The sequence below is a fragment of the Pseudophryne corroboree genome, chromosome 4 (assembly GCF_028390025.1).
Source record: "Pseudophryne corroboree isolate aPseCor3 chromosome 4, aPseCor3.hap2, whole genome shotgun sequence".
Taxonomy (NCBI): Eukaryota; Metazoa; Chordata; class Amphibia; order Anura; family Myobatrachidae; genus Pseudophryne; species Pseudophryne corroboree.
The window spans coordinates 667,281,889-667,308,502 of NC_086447.1; the positions used below are offsets into that span (position 1 = coordinate 667,281,889).

General features: G+C 43.6%; 1 protein-coding gene across 4 annotated transcripts in view; it reads left to right on the forward strand.

Moving 5' to 3' along the window:
• Window positions 1-26,614, forward strand: part of WTAP (WT1 associated protein) — a 183,310-nt gene that overhangs the window by 149,328 nt on the left and 7,368 nt on the right. For all 4 annotated transcript variants that reach the window (XM_063917824.1, XM_063917825.1, XM_063917826.1 and 1 more), the window contains exons 5-6: window positions 6,998-7,125; window positions 10,012-10,190. In XM_063917824.1, coding sequence (XP_063773894.1) covers window positions 6,998-7,125; window positions 10,012-10,190 — 307 coding nt within the window. The remainder of the gene's footprint in view (window positions 1-6,997; window positions 7,126-10,011; window positions 10,191-26,614) is intronic.

Below are 26,614 nucleotides of genomic sequence, written 5' to 3' on the forward strand. Positions count from 1 at the left end.
ATGGAAACGTCACTTCACATAAATATCCTGGAACTAAGGGCCATTTACAATGCCCTAAGTCAGGCAAGGCCTCTGCTTCAGGGTCAGCCGGTGTTGATCCAGTCGGACAACATCACGGCAGTCGCCCACGTAAACAGACAGGGCGGCACAAGAAGCAGGAGGGCAATGACTGAAGTTGCAAGGATTCTTCGCTGGGCGGAAAATCATGTGATAGCACTGTCAGCAGTGTTCATTCCGGGAGTGGACAACTGGGAAGCAGACTTCCTCAGCAGACACGATCTTCACCCGGGGGAGTGGGGACTTCACCCAGAAGTCTTCCACATGAATGTGAACCGTTGGGAAAAACCAAAGGTGGACATGATGGCGTCCCGCCTCAACAAAAAACTGGACAGATATTGCGCCAGGTCAAGGGACCGTCAGGCAATAGCTGTGGACGCTCTGGTAACACCGTGGGTGTACCAGTCAGTATATGTGTTCCCTCCTCTGCCTCTCATACCCAAGGTACTGAGAATCATAAGAAGGAGAGGTGTAAAGACTATACTCGTGGCTCCGGATTAGCCAAGAAGGACTTGGTACCCGGAAATTCAAGAGATGCTCACGGAAGACCCGTGGCCTCTACCTCTAAGAAAGGACCTGCTCCAGCAGGGACCATGTCTGTTCCAAGACTTACCGCGGCTGCGTTTGACGGCATGGCGGTTGAACGCCGGATCCTGAAGGAAAAAGGCATTCCGGATGAAGTTATCCCTACCCTGATCAAAGCCAGGAAGGATGTAACTGTGCAACATTATCACCGTATTTGGCGTAAATATGTTGCGTGGTGTGAGGCCAGGAAGGCCCCTACAGAGGAATTTCAACTGGGTCGATTCCTGCATTTCCTGCAAACAGGACTGTCTATGGGCCTCAAATTAGGGTCCATTAAGGTTCAAATTTCGGCCCTGTCGATATTCTTCCAAAAAGAACTAGCTTCAGTTCCTGAAGTTCAGACGTTTGTCAAGGGGGTACTGCATATACAGCCTCCTTTTGTGCCTCCAGTGGCACCTTGGGATCTCAATGTAGTTTTGGGATTCCTAAAATCACATTGGTTTGAACCACTCACCACTGTGGACTTAAAATATCTCACATGGAAAGTGGTAATGCTGTTAGCCCTGGCTTCAGCCAGGCGTGTATCAGAATTGGCGGCTTTATCCTATAAAAGCCCTTACCTAATTTTTCATACGGACAGGGCAGAATTGAGGACTCGTCCTCAATTTCTCCCTAAGGTGGTTTCAGCATTTCACTTAAACCAGCCTATTGTGGTGCCTGCGGCTACTAGGGACTTGGAGGATTCCAAGTTGCTGGACGTAGTCAGGGCCCTGAAAATATGTTTCCAGGACGGCTGGAGTCAGAAAATCTGACTCGCTGTTTATCCTGTATGCACCCAACAAGCTGGGTGCCCCTGCTTCTAAGCAGACGATTGCTCGTTGGATTTGTAGTACAATTCAGCTTGCACATTCTGTGGCAGGCCTGCCACAGCCAAAATCTGTAAAAGCCCATTCCACACGGAAAGTGGGCTCATCTTGGGCGGCTGCCCGAGGGGTCTCGGCTTTACAACTTTGCCGAGCAGCTACTTGGTCAGGGGCAAATACGTTTGCAAAATTCTACAAATTTGATACCCTGGCTGAGGAGGACCTGGAGTTCTCTCATTCGGTGCTGCAGAGTCATCCGCACTCTCCCGCCCGTTTGGGAGCTTTGGTATAATCCCCATGGTCCTTTCGGAGTCCCCAGCATCCACTAGGACGTTAGAGAAAATAAGAATTTACTTACCGATAATTCTATTTCTCATAGTCCGTAGTGGATGCTGGGCGCCCATCCCAAGTGCGGATTGTCTGCAATACTTGTACATAGTTATTGTTACAAAAATCGGGTTATTATTGTTGTGAGCCATCTTTTCAGAGGCTCCTCTGTTATCATGCTGTTAACTGGGTTCAAATCACAAGTTGTACGGTGTGATTGGTGTGGCTGGTATGAGTCTTACCCGGGATTCAAAATCCTTCCTTATTGTGTACGCTCGTCCGGGCACAGTATCCTAACTGAGGCTTGGAGGAGGGTCATAGGGGGAGGAGCTAGTGCACACCAGGTAGTCCTAAAGCTTTTACTTTTGTGCCCAGTCTCCTGCGGAGCCGCTATTCCCCATGGTCCTTTCGGAGTCCCCAGCATCCACTACGGACTATGAGAAATAGAATTATCGGTAAGTAAATTCTTATTTTTTGTAATGTTCAAGTCGAGTTTACACCATTGGGATTCTCAGGGGGGGCCTTAAGAGAACGATGCATGAACAATTCACTGAAAAAGGTGAGAGATTCTTGAAATAAAATGTAAACTATTAATCTCGTACGCAGAAAAGTAAATTCTGCTAACTGTGGCTCTACATGCAGCTGAAGCGTGAAGTGTATATTTCATTCATCACCACTATATAATTTTTTTGTTGAGGAAATGTCAAATTAAAATCTGTTTGTAATATGAAACCAGATGTATCACATTTTAGGGTTTGGTGAGGTCTAAAATACTAACTCCGTGATAATGAACTACAATTAGGTAATGCTTAATAGTGCATAAACAATTACAATGTATAAATATACATTAAAGACAATGCAATCACACATAAAATACACATATTAAAAGGATTTTCTGCTTATTAGCGGGGGGGGGGGGTTCCCAGGGACCCTGGGTCCCTTCACTTTAAAAAATTGGGGTCCTACTTGTAGTGAGAATAGTGGGGATGGAGGTAGTGAATGAAATAGGGGGTGGAGAGGGGTTGAGGGAAAGAGCAGCCGGCAAGGGTATCAACATTGTTATTACCAAAGGTATTACCAAAACACTAACTAACGACGATTATGGGTCATCATTGCTGCATGTAGAAAATGATGTCCCTAGCACAAGGGGAAATACTTATCTTAATTGTATGTATGTAAACGCTAGAAGCCTTACAGGTAAAAAGGGAAACTAGAAATCCTTGCAGCAAGCAAACAGTACGATATTATAGGCATTACTGAAACTTGGTGGGACGAATCTTATGATTGGACAGTCAATCTAGAGGGTTATACGCTGTTCAGAAGGGACAGATTAAATAAACGGGGTGGAGGGGTATGTCTTTACGTAAAGCCGTTTTTAAAACCTGATATACGGGAAGATATTCAAGAGTGAACTGTAAATACTGTTGAGACGTTGTGGATAGAAATTGCATGCGGGCGAAAGGGAGCAAAGATAGTATTGGGGCTATTCTACAAGACGCCTGGTATTAATATGTCTAATGAGGAAATGTTATTGAAACAAATTGAAAAAGCAGCACGAGTAGGAGACGTAATAGTGATGGGAGATTTTAACTATCCAGAGATAAATTGGAAAAACGATTCATGTGATACTGCTAGGGGTAATATGTTTAACACACTAAATGATAACTACTTAGTTCAACTAATCGAGGAACCAACTAGGTACAATGCAATCTTAGACCTGGTATTAACAATGGGGAATTGATATCAAATATTATAGTAGGGGAGCCCATGAGAAACGGCGACGACAATATGGTCACATTCAATATCGTTTTTCATAAGCAGACCTATACTGGCTCAACCAGGACTCTAAACTTTAGCAAAGCCAACTTTGATATGAGGGAAGCTTTAAGGGACATTGAATGGAAAATTTTGTTTCAAGGAAAAAATACTACGGCGAAATGGGAGGTATTAAAATCACTGCTAGTTGAAAAAACTTGCAAATTTATTCCCATGGGCAGCAAACAAAGGAGTAAAAATTCCAAACCAATGTGGCTGAACAAAAAGATAAAGGAACTACTGGGCAAAAAAGGGCAAGCATTAAAAAAAAAATACAAATCTGACTGGAATGCTGAGTCATTTCAACACTATAAGGATTGTAACAAAATATGCAAAAAAGAAATAAGAGCAGCTAAAGTAGAAACTGAAAAACTAGTAGCGAAGGAAAGCAACTCAAATTCCAAATTTTGTTTTAAATATATCAACAGCAAAAGATTAAAGAAGGATAGTATAGGCCCTTTAAAGGACAAGCGGGGAGTCTTAATCAAAAGCGATAATGGCATAGCAGACAAACTAAATGAGTTTTTCTCGTCTGTATTTAGAAGAGGACCAGATGCAGGGATTAAAACACAATCTCAACAAAGATAATGTCCCACTGCTAAGTGCTTATTTAAGTGAGGAGGTAGTCTGTGACCGATTAAAAAATGTAAAGATTAAGAAGTCTCCAGGTCCCAATGGAATTCACCCAAGGGTTCTCATGAAACTTCACGCTGAACTAGCAAGACCTCTATTTTTGACCTTCAATGATTCAGTTATATTAGGTATGGTTCCCAAAGACTGGCGTATAGCGGAAGTAGTGCAAATATTCAAAAAGGGAAGTAAAGATGAACCGGGTAATTATAGACCAGTTAGTCTTGCATCTAGTGTGGGGAAAGTACTGGAAGGTATTCTATTGGACAGTATGCAGAATTTCCTTGAAGCCAATAAGGTCATTAATAGGAACCAACATTGGATTTGTGAAGGATAGAGCATGTCAAACAAACTTACTTGGCTTTTTTGAAACAGTGCGAACTTTGATCAGGGTAATAAGGTGGATGTAATCTTCTAAGACTTTGCTAAAGCTTTTGACACCGTACCACACATGATACTTATCTATAAGTTACAAGAAATAGGGCTAGGGAGCACAATATGCACTTGGGTCAGGAATTTGTTAGATAATAGGGAGCAGCACGTTGTGGTAAATGGAACTTTTTCAAATTGCACTGAAGTGCTAAGTGGTGTGCCACAAGGGTCTGTACTTGGGCCACTATTATTCAACATTTTCATTAATGATCTAACAGTAGATCTAGAGAGCATGGTGTCAATTTTTGCAGACGATACCAAATTGCGTAAGGTTATAAATATGGAGGGGAATGCAGAGTCTCTTCAGAACGACTTAGTCAAACTAGAAGCATGGGCAGCAAAATGGAGAATGAGCTTCAATACAGACAAGTGTAAGGTAATGCACTTTGGTGGCAAGAACAAAAATAAAACCTACATACTAATTGGGGTAATATTAGGGGAGTCTGTACTGGAAAAAGATTTAGGTGTTCACATAGCAAACTAAGCAGTAATACCGAAAGTAGGATTGCAGCAAAGAAGGCTAATCAGGTATTAGCATGCATAAAGCGGGGAATTGATGCAAGGCGCGAGAGTGTTATACCCATTATATAAATCACTAGTGAGGCCACCACATCTTGAATACTGTGCACAATTTGGGCACCGTACTACAAAAAGGATATCCTGGAGCTAGAAAAGGTACAGAGGCGGGCGACCAAACTAACTAAGAGCATGGGGACGCTGGAATACGAGGAAAGATTTGCAGGGCTAGGCATGTTTACACTGGAAAGAGGAGACTAAGAGGGGATACTGACACACACTGTACAGGGATCAGGGGCACACATATACACACACATTTTACAGGGACCTGGGGCACACTGACACACACACCGATTGTGCAGGCCGGGGGACCTGGCAGCTACAGTATGCAAAGGAACAGACCTTCCCGTATCTGTTATAATAGCATCAGTCACAGGAGATCCGGATCATCATGGGCTGGGAGGTTGCAGCTGCGGACGTGAAGCGCAGGCAAGCGGGCAGCGGCAGCAATAGGCTTCAGGCTGCGGCGAGAGGTATACAGTATATCTGGTGATGCAGACCGTGACGATCGCCTTAGAGCTTGGCGCCATACGCGTCTGATGGGGCGTCCTGCCCTCCCAGCACAGCTCTGCTTCTGATGTCGCTGGCCGCCGCCCTCTGGGTCAAACCTGCTAACTCTCACCCCACCTTCCCGACGTTCTCAGTCACACAGATGCTGAGCTGACTTGAATTGTAGCACGGTGGGTCCTGGAGGCCCCGCTCATTTAAAAAAAAAAAAAAACTGGTTCTCAAAATGCCTGTAATGCGTAAAAACGCGTTATAACGAGTATTTTGCGATCACTGATATGCATTAGCGGTATAATTATAGAAGTGGAAGTTTTGGGCTTATAGTCACAAATTAGATGTGCCGTTTGCACCATAACAATAATCAAAATGCATTGGTTGATGAAGTTTACCAGTTCGCCGGACGAGGACTCTCAGATTTTATACAGTCAGTCTCAACACCAATGTGGTCGTAATTGGTTGCTGGTTTAAATCTTAAATTAATATTCCAAGCATATTGTAATAATGCTAAACTTGAGGGTATTGTATAGACGCAAAGTAGCAGTTGTGGTGAACTCCTCTATGGTGCAAGTTTTATTAGTGTGGAGTTGGGGCTTGATCGCTCAATCAGCCCCGTATAATGTTCTTTAACAAAATGCTCACCGGCACACACAGTCCCACTGGATTCCATTCACATGTAGGTCCCTGTATTGCAGTCGTGGGTATTCAGTGCCGCTCTATTGTCGAAGCAGTCGGCTTGAGCAGCACTGGGGATGTGTGCACCCGTCAGCGCTTACGGGTCCGCATACCGGCGCTCAATGGATGGTAAGGTCCGCGGCCGGTAAATCTCCATCCTCTGGAAAGGACTTACAAGCGAGCAAAGGCACAATTAACAGCTCCAGATTTCCATGCGCTCGGTGTCCTCGATTAATATCACAGGGTGTTGTCCAACATATCCCATATACCCAATAAAGGGTGGAATTCAAATGTTTGAAAAGTCGGCTGGGTATCGGTTTCCTCCTGTCTATTAGATAGGAAAAAACAGACTCTCAAATGTTTGAAAAGTCAGTTGGATCTCCCCCATTGTCTGCTACCCATGTGTGGAGTCACTGTTGGCAATGCTGTATGACCAGTTAGGAAATGCAAATGCCAGAGTTCTACACATTATTTCTTACAAGAATGTTATGTGCTCATAGTCTTTACACTTTTCCAATCTTGTTTGACTGGTACTTTCTTACTTTTCATAAAACCATGATTTCTCTGGTGTAATATTTGGTATCTGTCTTCAGCTAATGATGTGACTGGACTTCGGGAATCTGAAGAAAAGCTAAAGCAGCAACAGCAGGAGTCTGCTCGACGGGAGAACATACTAGTAATGAGATTGGCTACGAAAGAGCAGGAGATGCAGGAATGCACGGTTAGTGAGAAACTTTCCATGTTTTCTACATTCCTAATTCAAACTGTTAAGTACACTAAATATATAAATATCCTTTTTAATATAGCTAGCCCAAGGCAACCGTAAATGAGGTGATATACATATGCAATGTGGAAGCACCAAGCCCTTCTGCATACAGTTTTCACTTTTAAAGACTGTTCTATAAACAGATCCAGGTTTGAACTATGTTATCATTAACAACCTAATTCCTATTATAGATGCTACAATAAGTGGCCCTTTTTGATTAGTTTTGTGACTGTGTTTATAAATGTCCATTTTTCATGAATTGTTAAATAATTAGAAACTTACCGACTGAGGGATTTAAAACTCTTAAGGGGTAATTCAATTGTTTCACCCTGCGTCTGACACTATGATGCTGAACGGAGCAATTCTGTTTTCTCCATTGGGTGTGAATAGCTGCGGGGGGTGCATTTCAGTTCTAAGCCTCACAAGGTGCAAGATGGAATGTGTGAAAAATTGGGTAATCTCGTTACTAACGGATGTGCACGTGTAGCATTTGCGCCTGACCGGGGTAGATGACAATTTAATTGCTCCAATGGGCGCCCATTAAGTTTGGGGCCAACAAAGCAATTCAATTCCCCACCATAGAAATATAGGGTTATGTAGTTCAATTATATAAATACTTCATAGCTTAAAGTGGAGATTCCTTCAAAATTTAAATTCTATGTTAATATGACAAGTTTGGGTGGTGTGTTTGTGCATGTAGAAGGGATTACCGTATCGCCTTTCCTGTTATGGTCTGCTGTTGTACTTGGGGAAATGATCAGTAATATATGCTGCTTGCAATAAAATGCTAAAAAAATAATAGGAATGATTTTACATAAAATATAACGCATAGAATGTAAACCGCGTGCATATATGCAAATGTCAGTATAATGGCCCGAGCTGACTTTAGTATGTGTTGAAGACTTTCACAGGTATGACGGCGTGCGCTGAGTGCAGTCTGTTTCTGTACATTAAGTTCACCTTATAGCTCATGGCCTCTTAACTTAGGTAGTAGCCCACAGAATGCCTCTGCTAATATATGTACTACAGGTTGAGTATCCCTTATCCAAAATGCTTGGGACAAGAGGTATTTTGGATATCGGATTTTTCCGTATTTTGGAATAATTGCATACCATAATGAGATATCATGGTGATGGGACCTAAATCTAAGCACAGAATGCATTTATGTTTCATATACACCTTATACACACAGCCTGAGGGTCATTTTAGGCAGTATTTTTAATAACTTTGTGCATTAAACAAAGTGTATCTACATTCACACAATTCATTTATGTTTCATATACACCTTATACACACAGCCTTAAGGTCATTTAATACAGTATTATTAATAACTTTGTGTATTAAACAAAGTTTGTGTACATTGAGCCATCAAAAAACAAAAGTTTCACTATCTCACTCTCACTCAAAAAGTCCGTATTTCGGAATATTCCGTATTGCGGATATTTGGATATGGGATACTCAACCTGTACCAACTAATGTACCCTAATGTTTAGCATGTTTATTACTCCTGTTTAAACTCCTTTTGCAGAAATATTTACTTTGTACATGACAGTATTGTCATTTAAAAGTACAATAAAGAATAACGGTTTACTATATTCAGCATTATCGCTGGATCTTATGCAAGTCCTAAATCCGTCCTGATTCCCTTTGTGCTGATCTGCGGACTTCGATCCGTGATCTGTCAGGGGATCCACATAAGACCCCAGCCTGGGAAGTCAGATAATTTTTTGGTTATATTCGGCAAATCAAGGATTTCCAACATTTTGGATTTTCAGCGACCCAGGCATTAGGAGAATGAGGAATTGCCCCTATTCTCCTGTAATGTATGTGCCCCATGAGGCCAAAAAAATAACCATTGCTCTAGAACACGTCTAAATATTTGCATGTGCTTGTGTTCCGCCTTAAAGAATGATGGGTATGACTGATTAATGCCTTATACTTGCAGAACGTTTCTGCCTTAAGCTGGGTACACTCTAGGACGACTGATCAGGTGTCTGGCCTGTACTCCAACCTATCTAATGATTGGTAATTGCATACACACTTACCGACCGTTGGCCCGATGTGCTGTGCCTGACAACACAACTGGGTAGGCATTTACATGTGCCCGCCCATTTGTGCAGTCAGTCATCAGTGGCCTCTGCACCAAGTGTACTGCCTGTCTGCAAATCGCCCGTGCGCACAGCATGATATATCAACTGTGCTGCAGGGCCAATGCAATAGGTCTATGATCAAAGTAATTCACAGACCTATCGAGGGTGTACACCCACTAACGCACCCACGATATATATTCAAATGAATACCTGATACATCGGCCAGTTTGTACCTAGTTTAAAACTGTCCTAAAGTCCAATATTAGGAGGAGATTTATGAAACCTTCAAAAAAGGACAAGTAGAGGTATTGGCCATAGTAACCTATCACATTCTACCTGTCCTTTATCTAGTGCGTTCTATTAAATAAGTAGATTCTGAGTGGTTGCTATGGGAAGCACCTCCACTTGTCCACTTTAGAAAGTTTCAGAAATCTCGCCTAAGCGATTTATGTTTGCAGATGTCATTGTGTATGTAATTTAGGAAAGCTATCCTTAATGTGCCCTGGCACTGCGAAACAGATGAATTTGTTTCCCGGTAATAATTCTAAGTTCACTTATCACTGGGAAATGTTAAAATGGATATTCACACTTGTGTCCCTTGAAAACATGATTTTACTGTGGTTGCCAACTGGACACTATGAAATGTGAAGTCTTATGTTACTTACGTTCAATACTTTCTGCTACAACAAAATATGTACTGTTTTTGCGGTCCTAGCATGCTAGTAATTGTGCCTTTGGGTCCTCTGTGCAGAACCAAATTCAACACCTCAAGCAAGTCCAGCAGCCAAGTGTTGCCCAGCTGAGAACTACTATGGTTGACCCAGCCATCAACTTGTTTTTCCTCAAAATGAAAGGTGAACTGGAACAGACTAAAGACAAACTGGAACAAGCCCAAAATGAACTGAGTGCCTGGAAATTTACGCCTGATAGGTAAACAAACCAAATACTCCCCAGTCAAGACTTCCCTGACAGTCCCACTGCGAGAATGCTATGGTGGGATGGCCAAGTACTCGTTTTGCACACCAAGACTCAGACTCTTGTGAGCCAAAAAGCCACTTTCTTACATTGTCCAGCTTATAATGCTTAATGTAAAACTTATCAGATGAACCTTGTATTTCAGCTTTTTATTTTCCTCCCTTCATTTGCTTCAGAGGCCTGAGTGCGTCAGACTATTCCGAAGAAGTGGCCGCATCCAGCAGTGTCCCCATTTCTAGAACACTTAGACACTTGCAAAAATGGTTCTGATTTCAAGAAAATACAGGGAGAAAAAGAAGTCTTAAGTCTGGCACATTATGTCAGCAGCCATATATGGAGGAGAGAACTTAGTGTTTTGTTTTTCATTGCCATAAATCATGAAATTGAACATGTAAAATTCCCGTAAAGTGTAAAAGGTGGAATGTTCATTGCTCTTTATATTGAGCCTAGTGACTTATAGACATTTTAGGCCGTATTTTCAAATAAGACTCTGGACTTCATGATTGTTCAATGAACTGCTGGTCCCATTCTCAAACTAAGGTGATTTTTGTTTTAACGGGGGTTTCCTTGGGCGCGTATCGTTGATCAGTCACACCAGAGTAGTGCATGCTTTTGGTCTACCAGCTAGCAACTATTTATCGCTAGTAGACAGCTGGGATTAGTTTCAAGCACACTTCTCTGATGTATGGTAATCTAATGGACCTCCATCAAAAAAAAAAACATCCATATTGAATGAAGGTGTGTTACTCACCTCCATGGAACTGACCTTGGTCGCAGGATTAAAATTGTTCTGCAGCTAGCCTGTTTTTGCAAGGCTAGCTGTAATATTGGCAAAAGAGCATGCCATGAACTTTGTCAGGCTTTCCGGTATATGGCTCTGCATAGTTTTTGCTTTGTTTGCCTGTTTTTAATTTTGCTTTTTGTATTGTGTGCTATTATGCATTAGATCTGGTCAACAAGAACACTTGCCTTTTAAAAAAAAATTAGATTCCCATGTTAACCATCTTTTTAGGGGATTAATATTTAGTTCCCTTGAATTCCACTAGAAGAATGGGAAAATATATAGAATGGCAGTTATGCACAAAGTAAACTTCTAAGTTGCCTAGACACCTTATTATTTATTTGACTGTCTTCTGTGAAGAACTGAAAGATTTCTGAAGTCCACAATGTTTTTGGTTTCTGTGTATAACCAGTTATTGCTTTCTTTTATTAGGTTCTACCTGGATTAAGTGTTCAGGGGTTTGTTTGTTTTTGTTTTTTTTACTTTTTTGATTAATGACTATACAAAGTATAGGTTACGGTATATTGCACATATTTTGTGAGCATTCTAACTTATTTGAATTGCTTTATATGTGGACAATCAGGTAAGCAAGTTACAGTAATTTGCCACTTGAAAATAGGATTATTAAACATGTACATGTCATTCCCAGGTGTGTGGGACGTTGCACACTTGCACTACACTTTGTTTCTTGGTACAAAACTCATGAAGATTTTTTAACTTTTGTCTGGTTGCATTTTTTAACAAAGGGTATTGTGTATTTTATAAAGAATGAAGTAGAATTTTGTTTTTTTGGGTTTTTTTTAGGCAAATATCATTGCTTTTAAGTATAAATGACATGGAATGTTTTTCTTACTTCTACAGTTACCTTTCTTTCACGTATAAGCTTTATTTCTGTGACATCTATTTGATCCTATTGTATAATATGGACATGATGTATATAACGTTGCTTATTTCTATTGGGCCATTTAAAGCTGTTCCGTCACTTCGAACAATATTTTTGTAACAAGTTGCATCTTCATATAGGCCACAGGGGCTTCTCCATGCTGCCCTTTGTCGCAGGGTTCCTCCAATTCTCTTACTGCCCTTCGGAAAATTAAGATGATGGTTTACAGGGTCTCCTGCTTACAACTTCCCGTCTTCTCTTCTGCCATTTTAAGATCAGCTTTATTGACACACTAGAACTGACAGAGCCCTGATTTATAGTTCCCAGGGCTCTGCCTCTAGCCGGTGATTTATTTGGTCTGCAACACTAATGTGCAAGGATGAGTCCAAATGATTCTGTGAATAGCCTGATCGGGATCAGTGACAAACTACTTCTGTTAGTGCACATGAACAACATCATGTAGAGTATGTATAATCAAGGGTCTAGGGCCATTCCCCCCCCCCCCCCCCCCCCCCCGGTTGGTAACTGCAAAATGATCTTAAACAGAACTTGCAATGGGAATCTGGGAACCCTATGGTTAAAATCTGGGAACCCTATGGTTAAGTCTGTGCACACGACTTTCATGGCTGCTATAAAAAAAAAAAAGTTCCATGTAGTGTCCCTGTGTTGCACCTAAAATAAATTTTGCATAAGTTCATTATTTAACCACTGTGATAAATTATTCCTGTTTTTAAAATGTCTTTTTTGCCCTATTAACTGCATATTAAGTATGACTGGATGGGTTTGGAAGGTCACTAGATAGCGTAATAAAGGCTTGTTAAAAGTTGTGAAAGTCTGGAGACCATAATTTTACAATTTAAAATTTACAAACTACTTAGGGCTGAAGTTAAGATTGGAAGGTATCGGAATTTACCTTACATTGACCAGAAAGTAATTGCTGAAATCATTGTATGGTATAGTGTTCACTCTAGGCTGTTTTAGCAGGGCGCCGCGCCCTGCCCGTTTTTTAGCAGGCAAAACCCGCCCTGCCCCTTTTGCGGCGCCCTGCTAGAACAGCCGCCCGCTCCCTGCCCTCCCGGCGTGTATAGATGCCGTGCGCATGCGCGCGGCATCCATTCACGCATTGGGAGAGGGCTGGGGGAAGCCCAGCACCGACGGAGGTGCTGGGCACGCCCCCAACAGTGACGTCGCCGGCCACAGACGCTCTCTATAGTAGCGTCTGTGGGCCGCACCGCCCCTAAAATGACGTAGGCATGGTCACGCCCCCCTAATTAGCGTGTCCGCCCCCCATTTCGGACGCGTGCGCGCACATGTGACCCCGGAGTCCGGCGCCCTGCCCCTTTTCACTCCTAGAGTGAACACTATGGTATACAACCTAAATGACCAGCATGTAAAATAGAACTGCTCAGGGCCAACACCGTTTTAGTGAATATTACACCGGCTATACTTCGTTTCTGCTATGCCAGTAATTCTGCAGGTCTGAGCCTCTGTAACACTATTACCTCCTTGTTTCCCCACAAAATAATTACACCAACCAGTGCTCTCCCCTAATAAAGAATGACACTAGTCTGCAGTCCCTGAGAATACACCTCTGCCCCAGAGCATTTAGCAGGAATTATGGTGCACTCCCACGTTCTGGCTCTTTCAGGTATAATGCTGCACGGCACGGAGTACTATGTCTGATGCCAGATCCTATGCTATGGCTTCCTGGCAGGCACGCTGGAGAGTGGTCTTTGATTGTCTCTGCTGCAGGAGAAATGAGGAGAACAAAGAGCCAAGGGACATTCTCCAGTTGCTGGGATGCGTTTTCAAGTGGTACTGGCCACTGGGATTTATGTAGTCCTGGCCGAATAAGCTTTTCAAAATTAGTTTTGCTTATCAGATTAAATGAACCAAAAAAAGGCAATTGAAAAATTTATTTTTAACTTATGTTTCATAGATTTTATTTGGTCCTTATGTGTACAGTACATTCATTAGTGTCCTGTTGAGTAAATAAGCACATTATGGTCATAGTGACCAAAAATAGTGCATACATTGAAGTCAAATGTTTTTAATTTCTCTAACGTCCTAAGTGGATGCTGGGGACTCCGTAAGGACCATGGGGATTAGCGGCTCCGCAGGAGACTGGGCACAACTACAAAGAAAGCTTTAGACTACTGGTGTGCACTGGCTCCTCCCACTAAGACCCTCCTCCAGACCTCAGTTAGATTCTTGTGCCTGGCCGAGCTGGATGCACACTAGGGGCTCTCCTGAGCACCTAGAAAGAAAGTATATTTAGGTTTTTTATTTTCAGTGAGATCTGCTGGCAACAGACTCACTGCAGCGAGGGACTAAGGGGAGAAGAAGCGAACCTACCTAACAGGTGGTAGGTTGGGCTTCTTAGGCTACTGGACACCATTAGCTCCAGAGGGATCGACCGCAGGACCCGACCTTGGTGTTCGTTCCCGGAGCCGCGCCGCCGTCCCCCTTACAGAGCCAGAAGCACGAAGAAGGTCCGGAAAATTGGCGGCAGAAGACTTCAGTCTTCACCAAGGTAGCGCACAGCACTGCAGCTGTGCGCCATTGCTCCTCATGTACACCTCTTACTTCGGTCACTGAAGGGTGCAGGGCGCTGGGGGGGCGCCCTGAGGGCAATAGATAACACCTTGGCTGGCAAAATATACATCATTTATAGTCCCAGAGGCTATATAGATGTAAAATTACCCCTGCCAGTATCACAGAAAAAGCGGGAGAAAGTCCGCCGAAAAGGGGGCGGGGCTTCTCCCTTAGCACACTGGCGCCATTTTTCCCTCACAGTTCCGCTGGAAGGAAGCTCCCTGGCTCTCCCCTGCAGTCTGAGAAAACTACAGAAGGGTAAAAAAGAGAGGGGGGGCACTAAATTTAGGCGCAGTATACATACACATATATGTAATATATATAAAAAAGCAGCTATAGGGAAAACACTCATTGATAGTGGGATCCCAGTGTTATATAGCGCTCTGGTGTGTGCTGGCATACTCTCTCTCTTTCTCCCCAAAGGGCTTTGTGGGGTCCTGTCCTCTGTCAGAGCATTCCCTGTGTGTTTGCGGTGTGTCTGTACGGCTGTGTCGACCTGTTTGATGAGGAGGCTTATGTGGAGGCGGAGCAGATGCCTGTAAATGTGATGTTACCCCCTGCGGGGTCGACACCTGAGTGGATGGTGCTGTGGAAGGAATTACGTGATAGTGTCGACTCCTTACATAAAAGGTTTGACGACATACCTAATGTGGGACAGCCGGCTTCTCAGCCTGTGCCTGCCCAGGCGTCTCAAAAACCATCAGGGGCTCTAAAACGCCCGCTACCTCAGATGGTTGACACAGATGTCGACACGGATACTGACTCCAGTGTCGACGACGAAGAGACTAATGTAACTTCCAGTAGGGCCACACGTTACATGATTGAGGCAATAAAAAATGTGTTGCACATTTCTGATGTTACCCCCGGTACCACAAAAAAGGGTATAATGTTTGGAGAGAAAAAACTACCAGTAGCTTTTCCTCCATCTGAAGAGTTAAATGAAGTGTGTGAAGAAGCGTGGGCTTCCCCTGATAAAAAGATGGTAATTTCTAAGAGGTTACTAATGGCGTACCCTTTCCCGCCAGAGGATAGGTCACGCTGGGAAACATCCCCTAGGGTGGATAAAGCGCTCACACGCTTGTCAAAAAAGGTGGCACTACCGTCTCCGGATACGGCCGCCCTGAAGGAATCTGCTGATAGAAAGCAGGAGGCTATCCTGAAATCTATATATACACACACAGGTGTGATACTGAGACCGGCTATAGCTTCAGCCTGGATGTGCAGCGCTGCTGCTGCGTGGTCAGATTCCCTGTCAGAAAATATAGATACCCTAGACAGGGACACTATTTTGCTGAACGTAGAGCATATAAAAGACGCACTTTTAAACATGAGGGATGCACAGAGGGATATTTGCCGGCTGGCATCCAAAATTAGTGCAATGTCCATTTCTGCCAGGAGAGGGTTATGGACTCGGCAGTGGACAGGTGATGCAGATTCCAAACGACACATGGAAGTTCTGCCTTATAAGGGTGAGGAATTGTTCGGGGATGGTCTCTCGGACCTAGTTTCCACAGCAACAACTGGGAAGTCTACATTTTTGCCCCATGTTCCCTCACAACCAAAGAAAGCACCGTATTATCAGGTACAGTCCTTTCGGCCCAATAGGGGCAAGCGGGTTAAAGGCGCGTCCTTTCTGCCCAGAGGCAGAGGTAGAGGGAAAAAGCTGCAGCATACAGCCAGTTCCCAGGAGCAAAAGTCCTCCCCCGCTTCCTCTAAGTCCACAGCATGACGCTGGGGCTCCACAGGCAGAGCCAGGTACGGTGGGGGGCCCGTCTCAAGCATTTCAGCAAGCAGTGGGCTCGCTCACGGGTGGATCCCTGGATCCTTCAAATAGTATCTCAGGGGTACAAACTGGAATTCGAGACGTCTCCCCCCCGCCGTTTCCTCAAATCTGCCTTGCCAACCACTCCCTCAGGCAGGGAGGCAGTGTTACAGGCAATTCAAAAGCTGTATTCACAACAAGTGATAGTAAAGGTGCCCCTACTTCAACAAGGAAGGGGTTACTATTCCACAATGTTTGTGGTACCGAAACCGGACGGTTCGGTGAGACCCATTTTAAATTTGAAATCCTTGAACACATATATCAAAAAATTCAAGTTCAAGATGGAATCGCTCAGGGCGGTTATTGCGAGCCTGGACGAGGGAGATTACATGGTATCGCTGGACATCAAGGATGCTTACCTACATGTCCCCATTTACCATCCTCACCAGGAGTACCTCAGGTTTGTGGTACAAGATTGTCATTACCAATTCCAGACGTTGCCGTTCGGTCTCTCCACGGCTCCGAGGGTCTTTACCAAGGTAATGGCGGAAATGATGATACTCCTTCGAAGGAAGGGAGTTTTAATTATCCCGTACTTGGACGATCTCCTGATAAAGGCGAGGTCCAGAGAACAGTTATTGGTAGGGGTAGCACTATCTCGGGAAGTGCTGCAACAGCACGGCTGGATTCTAAACATTCCAAAGTCACAGCTGGTCCCTACGACACGCCTGCTGTTCCTAGGGATGGTTCTGGACACAGAACAGAGAAAAGTGTTTCTCCCGGAGGAGAAGGCCAAGGAGCTGTCATCTCTAGTCAGAGGCCTCCTAAAACCAAAACAGGTGTCGGTGCATCACTGCACGCGGATCCTGGGAAAAATGGTAGCTTCCTACGAAGCGATTCCATTCGGCAGGTTTCATGCAAGAACCTTTCAGTGGGACCTGTTGGACAAGTGGTCCGGATCGCATCTTCAGATGCATCGTCTGATAACCCTGTCTCCAAGGACAAGGGTGTCTCTGCTGTGGTGGCTGCAGAGTGCTCATCTTCAAGAGGGCCGCAGATTCGGCATACAGGACTGGGTCCTGGTGACTACGGATGCCAGCCTTCGAGGCTGGGGGGCAGTCACACAGGGAAGAAACTTCCAAGGACTATGGTCAAGTCAGGAGACTTCCCTTCACATAAATATTCTGGAACTGAGGGCCATTTTCAATGCCCTAAGTCAGGCAAAACCCCTGCTTCAAAACCAGCCGGTACTGATCCAGTCAGACAACATCACGGCAGTCGCCCATGTAAACCGACAGGGCGGCACAAGAAGCAGGACGGCGATGGCAGAAGCCACAAGGATTCTCCGATGGGCGGAAAATCACGTGTTAGCACTGTCAGCAGTATTCATTCCGGGAGTGGACAACTGGGAAGCAGACTTCCTCAGCAGGCACGACCTCCATCCGGGAGAGTGGGGACTTCATCCAGAAGTCTTCCAACTGATTGTAAACCATTGGGATAGGCCACAGGTGGACATGATGGCGTCCCGCCTAAACAAAAAGCTAAAAAGATATTGCGCCAGGTCAAGGGACCCTCAGGCGATAGCTGTGGACGCTCTAGTGACACCGTGGGTGTACCGGTCGGTTTATGTGTTCCCTCTTCCTCTCATACCAAAGGTACTAAGGATAATAAGGAGAAGAGGAGTAAGAACTATACTCATTGTTCCGGATTGGCCAAGAAGAGCTTGGTACCCGGAACTTCAAGAAATGATCTCAGAGGACCCATGGCCTCTGCCGCTCAGACAGGACCTGCTGCAGCAGGGGCCCTGTCTGTTCCAAGACTTACCGTGGCTGCGTTTGACGGCATGGCGGTTGAACGCCGGATCCTGAAGGAAAAGGGCATTCCAGAGGAAGTCATTCCTACGCTGATTAAAGCTAGGAAAGAAGTGACCGCGAACCATTATCACCGCATTTGGCGAAAATATGTTGCGTGGTGTGAGGCCAGGAAGGCCCAAACGGAAGAATTTCAGCTGGGCCGTTTCCTGCACTTCCTACAGTCAGGGGTGACTATGGGCCTAAAATTGGGTTCCATTAAGGTCCAGATTTCGGCTCTATCGATTTTCTTCCAGAGAGAACTGGCTTCACTGCCTGAAGTTCAGACTTTTGTTAAGGGAGTGCTGCATATTCAGCCCCCTTTTGTGCCCCCAGTGGCACCTTGGGATCTCAACGTGGTGTTGGATTTCCTAAAGTCACATTGGTTTGAGCCACTTAAAACCGTGGAATTGAAATATCTCACGTGGAAAGTGGTCATGTTGTTGGCCTTGGCTTCGGCCAGGCGTGTGTCAGAATTGGTGGCTTTGTCTTGTAAAAGCCCTTATCTGATTTTTCATGTGGATAGGGCAGAATTGAGGACTCGTCCCCAGTTTCTCCCTAAGGTGGTATCAGCCTTTCATTTGAACCAACCTATTGTGGTGCCTGCGGCTACTAAAGACTTGGAGGCTTCCAAGTTGTTGGACGTAGTCAGGGCCCTGAAAATGTATGTTTCCAGGACAGCTGGCGTCAGAAAGACTGAGTCGCTGTTTATCTTGCATGCGCCCAACAAGTTGGGTGCACCTGCTTCAAAGCAGACTATTGCTCGCTGGATCTGTAGTACGATTCAGCTTGCACATTCTGCGGCTGGACTGCCGCATCCTAAATCAGTGAAAGCCCATTCCACGAGGAAGGTGGGCTCTTCTTGGGCGGCTGCCCGAGGGGTCTCGGCTTTACAACTTTGCCGAGCAGCTACTTGGTCGGGGTCAAACACATTTGCTAAATTCTACAAGTTTGACACCCTGGCTGAGGAGGACCTAGAGTTTGCCCATTCGGTGCTGCAGAGTCATCTGCACTCTCCCGCCCGTTTGGGAGCTTTGGTATAATCCCCATGGTCCTTACGGAGTCCCAGCATCCACTTAGGACGTCAGAGAAAATAAGAATTTACTCACCGGTAATTCTATTTCTCGTAGTCCGTAGTGGATGCTGGGCGCCCATCCCAAGTGCGGATTGTTTGCAATACTTGTATATAGTTATTGTTTAACGAAAGGGTTATTGTTGAGCCATCTGTTGAGAGGCTCAGTTATTGTTCATACTGTTAACTGGGTATTGTATCACGAGTTATACGGTGTGGCTGGTATGAGTCTTACCCGGGATTCAAAATCCTTCCTTATTGTGTCAGCTCTTCCGGGCACAGTATCCTAACTGAGGTCTGGAGGAGGGTCATAGGGGGAGGAGCCAGTGCACACCAGTTAGACCAAAAGCTTTCTTTTAGTTGTGCCCAGTCTCCTGCGGAGCCGCTATTCCCCATGGTCCTTACGGAGTCCCAGCATCCACTACGGACTACGAGAAATAGAATTACCGGTGAGTAAATTTTTATTTTTTCCTCATTCAAATGCAGTCCAGATAAGCAGCTGAAGGAATATAAATTATCAAAAATAGTGCATACATTGAAGTCAAATGTTTTTAATTTTCTACAACAAATTGTACTTTTGTTTTCATTCCATTGATGATGTTCACAATACTTTAGAACAAATTGCAAGTTTAGACAAACTGTGATATTTTACCATATGAGAGTACAGCTTGCTCACAAATCTAAACCACATTTCTCAAAGTACTCTACCCAACATGTTAAAGCTTGTGTTTGGTGGGTTTACAGTGTTTTTGATTCTTGTTTCTTACCAATCTGATGATCTACATGGTCTGTGAAACTTCTAATGGTCTCATCTAGCCTGCTGCACTGGGCTTTCAGCAGGTAACTTGTATGCATTGAAATGGCTCTAGCAGCTAAGCCTGTCCTAACCTGAGTAAAAGAAACCACAGGGGAACAGTTGGAGTTTCAAAGACTTTGTGGATCTGGTAAATAACAGTTTCACTATTAACACTGTAAATTTAACCCACCCAGTGCTTTTGTGTTTTCGGTGGTGTTCTGTAAGGAGATTTTCCACCAAAGTGACTTGTACATTCCCTTATTAAATGATTACTGTATACATTCCTTTTTCTTCTGCTTTCCAACTTCAGCTATGTGTGGGGGTTTCCTTTAATCCGACCACCCCTAACACCATGGTAAATATTGCTCTGCATATACTATTTTATGCAAAGCTGAAAAGAGCGGTGTTGAAAGTAAAGTTGTGTCTGATTATATAAATGGATGAAAAAAACAGACACAACAGAAAGATAAGGCATGTATTAAGTGAATGTTACATCAGGGTTTGTGCAACCCAAACTCCTAATGTGCATGTGAAGTGCCACAAGCTGAGTTTGTTTCATTTGATTAACCTCTGCTTTGTTCCAAATAGTAGAAGCTGGACTTCTGTACGTGAAAAAATTAATTTTAATCTTATGTTTGGTGTTTTCTCTACAGCTAAAATAATGGTGTACACCATCTCCTGTTATGAACAATACTTACTTGTGTACGTTAGACAGCATTGTGTTGAGGAATGACATCGCTTGTGCAATCCTTTGTAAAGAGATAAATGCCACATCTTGTTAGATGCACTGGGAAATTACTATGTTTAATAACAAAGGTAGATTATAAAAACTGTCAGTAATTTTAACAACATAACTTTATCCTGTAGAAACCAAATTGGAGAAATCTGCCCCATTTGCATCAAGTAAGTTATATGATGGAAAGAGTAAGCTTTAATGAGTGAAAGGATGTGTGTGTGGGTGTACTCTATATCTGAAATGGTATCTGCAGACTACAAATATATAAGCTGTTTACTTGAATGTTATTCCCTTTTCTTGTCTTTGAGGACTACCTCCCCCCACCATCTTTCCCTCCTTTATAAAGAAAATTTGAAAATGTATTCTCAAATGAATCTCTAGTCGGAATTCAATTCTGTTGGCAGCTACTAGATGGCGCCCAAACGGAGCTATTCGAATTGCTGCTGTCGTCTTCATTTCAGCTTGCACCCCCCGAGAGTGGTGGGCTGAGATGCGTGAAAAGTGACCAGTTTGGGCGCCCCGAGCGTGGGATATCAAAGAAATAGTTATAGTGGACCAACCAATCCTTGTTTGCATATTATTGAATTTACAGTGGTACTAATTTCTATTGGTTAAAATTCCATCAGTCTAGACTCTAGCCATTACATGTGTTCCTTTGAGGCTAATGATTGCTTCAGCTTAGTGATACCTTGTTTTTTATATGGATGGGTCTTTTAATAGTTAGGTGTAGTGGATTTGTCATGCTTTTAGCAGTAGGCCTAATGAGCTTACAAGTTGCTTGTTTTTGTCGCATCTTTTTAAGCAACTGCACTTAAAAAGATGTTCACTCTCCTTGCAACCTTAGTGTTCATTCTAGCACCCTGCACCTTTCAAATCCTGTGCAGTTCCTCTTTCCTGCCTGAGGGGTCGCTCTCTGCTCTGGTGCTTCTCAGCACATTCTGGTCTGTATCACAGCACTGAGTAACAGATCAGAGTGTGCTGAGAAGCACCACAGCAGAGAGCGACACCCCAGGCAGGAAAGAGGAACTGCACGGATTTTGAAAGGCGCAGGGTGCTAGAATGAACACTACAACCTATTGCCAACTGGACTCTTAGGGCCTCATTCTGCTGTGGGAGCAAAGCAAAAAAGAGCAAGTAATTATGTACCTGGATAAACCATATTGCAATGTAAGTTGAGCAAATACATTTATTTTTTTGTAATTTTTTTTTGCATGCAGAGTAAATACTGCCTGAATTTGCATGCATCCCACAAATATTGAGCAACTTTATTTTTATACAGCAATTTAGGGGTTTAGATTTTAGTTTTGTTCGTATGCCTCTCAAATCTAAATCTCTGCACATTTTAAATCTGCCCCACCAGCAGTGCAACTTGATTTTGTCAGGGTGCAGTTACTTTCTCTTTTGTTGGACATGCTGAATATCCAATTAGATCAGGCAACCGCCCAATTCATCAAATGATGAATTGCATGGTTTTGAGTGTACACACTATATGGTGATCGTCTTGAGCCGCCACAGATCACAACATTGTCCAGTATATATTGTATAAAGAGTATGCAGCTTTAGTCTTTTATTGAAATATTGGTTTCCAAGGTGTCAATTTGGAACTTTTGCTTTGAAATTGATTGTATTGTAACACTGATAACTCACCAAAGCAGAGGGTTGCAAACTCTGACATTACAGTGTAGGTTTTAAGGATACCCATGTTTGAGCACAGGTGTCTAAAGGTCCATACACACTTGCTGATAAAATGAGCGACGTCGCTCATTTTATCGGCAAGTGTGTATGCCGCCAGCGACTACCGATGCGTGGCCCTGCGGGTCGGCAACAATCGTCTCTGTCGGCAGTGCATGCATGCTCAATCTGGACTGTCGTCCAGGAGCTGCATGCACGGCCGGCGGAGGCGTGACGTCACTGAGTGATATTAGCAGTAATATCGCTCAGTGTGTACAGGCGGCCGCCGTCCGGCCGGCCCAGGAGGGGCTCACAGAGAGACACCGGCTAATGTGTATGGACCTTTACTTATTGCCTCAGTCAATTTGCTTTAACCATCTTAACTCAAGCATGGATATCCTTAAAACATGAACTGTAATGGCGGCGTTTGGGAACCTCTGCACCGAAGCATTACAGGTCAGCATTTTTTAGATGGCATTCAACAGGCTTTATCAAAGTGAAATAAAAGTAGCTTTAAAGTGTTATAGGTAACAATAAGTGCAACTATTTTTATTTGACTTCAATTTGTTAGCCTTACTATCAATCTCCTTTTTAGTTTTCGTTATTTTTACCTATACAATTCTATTACACTGAAGGGGGATGTCTTAGGAGAGAGGTGGTGTAATTCCTGTAGTGTACCATCCCCTACCTTGAAAATTGCATATAGATCTAGCACCATGTGCTACTCTAGATTAATATGGAGAGTGTGCTGTATAAAACACATAGAAACATAAATTGGCGACAAACCGATATCTGGTCTCAATTGGTACTCTAGTTGAATGATAATGCTTTCTTATTGCGGGATCAGTACGAGATCTCAGCGGTCGGGATCCCGGCAGCGATCGCAGCATGTTCCTTGGTGGGCTTGCTGCGCTAGCCACGCTTTAGGCCCGGTGGTGACCTTCGGTCACCACAGGGTTCTATTCCTCTCTGGGTGACGTGGACCACCACCCAAGAGGGGTAACCAGCCGGCGGTCGGAACTCCGACCGCCGGTATTTCAACTGGTGTCGGGGTTCCAACGTCTGTATCCTGACCGCCGGGATCCCGACAGGCAGTAAATTGACTGCCTCCCCTTATTGCGACTGACTGCCCATGCATGTAGGCCTAATTCAGACCTGATTGCAAAAACAAAATCTTTCTCTGGGGCAGTTATAACATGTGCAGAGAGAGTTAGATCTGGGTGGGTTATTTTGTTTCTGTGCAGGGTACATGCTGGATGCTTTATTTTTACACTGCAATTTAGATTTCAGTTTGAAAACATCCCATCCAAATCTAACTCTCTCTGCACGTTATATCTGCCCCACCTACACTGCACATGGTTTTGCCCATTAGAGAAAAATGTTGCTGTTGCGATCAGCCCTTAGTGCTGTTATTGCTTATTACTCTACTTTATGTCAAACCAGATCACAATGTGGTATATGTAGCAAGAATAAGCTGGTCTATGGTATTAGCCATAATTCTTAGTTTTGTGGAATCATTGCCTATATTTTGTAGTACATATTTTGTTATTGTTGTGCTAGACTTGCATGGGGTGGTCTTCTGTATGCCGGCGGTCGGGCTCCCGGCGCTCAGTATACCGGCGCCGGGAGCCCGACAGCCGGCATACCGACACTTATTTTCCCTCGTGGGGGTCCACGACCCCCATAGAGGGAGAATAAAATAGTGTAGCGCGCCACCGTGCCCGTAGCGTGGCGAGCGCAGCGAGCCCGCAAGGGGCTCATTTGCGCTTGCCACGCTGTCGGTAAGCCGGCGGTCGGGCGCCGGGATGCTGGTCGCCGGGAGCCCGACCGCCGGCCAGCCGTAGTGAACCCCTTGCATGTCCTTGGTGAGTTAGATATGGGCCCTGGTAACGTGAGCGTCTCTCCTTGCATACTCCTTTCCCTCTTTACTGGAATTTTGATGTATGTGGCACCGTACTCACCAGTGCATTGCTGGAACGGTTATACGTGATTCCTGGTGTTTACTGCTCCCACGTATCTGTTACAATGTTCTGCAGGGTTTCACTAAGAAAACATTACAGCACAGAGCATCGCAGTTCTACACGCTGGGGAGAGGAAAGACTCTGTAGTAAGGAGTAGCATGTATGGATGTTGAAAACACAGACTGGCAATGTGTATGGATATATAGTACAGGTTGAGTGTCCCTTATCCAAAATGCTTGGGACCAGAAGTATTTTGGATATCGGATTTTTCCGTATTTTGGAATAATTGCATATCATAATAAGATATCATGTTGATGGGACCCAAGTCTAAGCACATAATGCATTTATGATTCATATACACCTTATACACACAGCCTGACTGTCATTTTAGCCAATATTTTTAATAACATTGTGCATTAAACAAAGTGTGTGTACATTCACACAATTCATTTATGCTTCACATACACCTTATACACACAGCCTGACTGTCATTTTAGCCAATATTTTTAATAACATTGTGCATTAAACAAAGTGTGTGTACATTGAGCCATCAGAAAACAAAGGTTTCACTATCTCACTCTCTCTCAAAAAATTCCGTATTTTGGAATATTCCGTATTTCGGAATATTTGGATATGGGATACTCAAGATGTAGTATATTGGGGTAATTAATATGGCCGTTGGTACAATACAGTGTTACTTATTAATGTAGATCACTGTGTATCTCAGTGAAAGGAAAATCTGGGACTCTTGAGTTGTTCCAAAATTGCAGAGTCATAACTTGAGCAAGTCTGTTTATAAATTGTAGAAGTTAGCACTGCTTCACTTGGTGTATTAGAACCACGTAATGCTTTTGCTACATTAAACTACCGCATTGTGAAAGCTTTGTATTGACCTGCACAACTTTAGCTGTATGTTTTTGAATGAACATAACAAGTGTCATAAAAAAAGGATGATTTGTCACTGAGGCTCATTCACCCTAAATAGTCAATAAGGGTAAAATTGCTGTCCCAACACATTGTATAGGCTGCCACAACATTGTTTGTATGCAGTTTTTTTTCACCCCTGCATGTGCTGCCAGTCATCACTGCCCAATTTTTTTACATATCTTCTATGTATGTTATAGTGCCAACATAGAAAGTTTTCTTTTGTAACTCTATGGGGTATGAGGAAGAACTTGTGATGTTGTCAAGTGAACTGAATTCCTGACCTCGTGTTTATATGCTTTATTAAAGTTGTGATTTCAGTTCTTTAGTAAAATGAGACCCTGATCAGCGTTAAATACATTTTTTCATTGCACAGATTTTTTTTTAAAAGACGATGTATAGAATTTTGTGATATTAATTTACCAGCTCCGTAAAGGAGCTTCCCAGTCACAGCCTTTACTGGGAGATTCATTGTATAAAATATTGTTTCACAATGAATTTTTTTTTTCTTCTTCCCCTAAAGCAGTTCTTTGATTCCAGTAACTTATGGCCCCCATACATCAGCCGCTGTGATTCCCTGATCAGTCGATCGCTGGGCAGCGATGATCTGCGATCCATTTGAGATATCAAATTTGTTCAAAATGCACGATTTGCCAATCACGGATTATGGATTTTTAAACCTTTTTAATATTCCCAATTTCCTGACTCTGCTGTGATGTATGAGGGTCTTTAGTCAAAGTGTGTCTGGGTTGTGTTTTTGTGTTTTTTTGCTGCCTCGCCTGGCAAATACGGTGTTTTTTTGTTTGTTTTTTCTCATCTCCCTCCCCTCTTTTCTCCTAGGATTCCTGAGTCACGCATTTCTTTACTGTTAACAGGAGGTATTGTCTCCACACCTTAATAACGTGCTGTCCTTTAAGCGGAGTATGGTTCACTGCTTCCATAGCCTTTGCTTATGCTAAGATTCTTTGAGTACACACAAATCAGCTTGTATATAGAAGATCATTTGGATAGCACCCCTTTCAATATTCATATGTTATATGCAATATATTAGGAGCTTTTCAGGTTTTGAGTGATAGACCTTGTTTGATGTGAATCTGAAGATCAACAAACATACATTTTATTGGAATAGTTAAGATTGTGTAAATCAAGTTTACACTAAAGGGCCCCATACACTACAACGATCTCATGTCGAAGGTGATTGCAGATGATCACCCTGGCAGCCTCCCGGGGGGTAGGATCGGCCAAGATACATTGTATGCTGCCCATTTGCATACGATATATCTTTGCGATCCCAAGCCATGCCCCCAGGTCGGACCAAATTGAATGTGCAGCACATTCAATCTAGAGG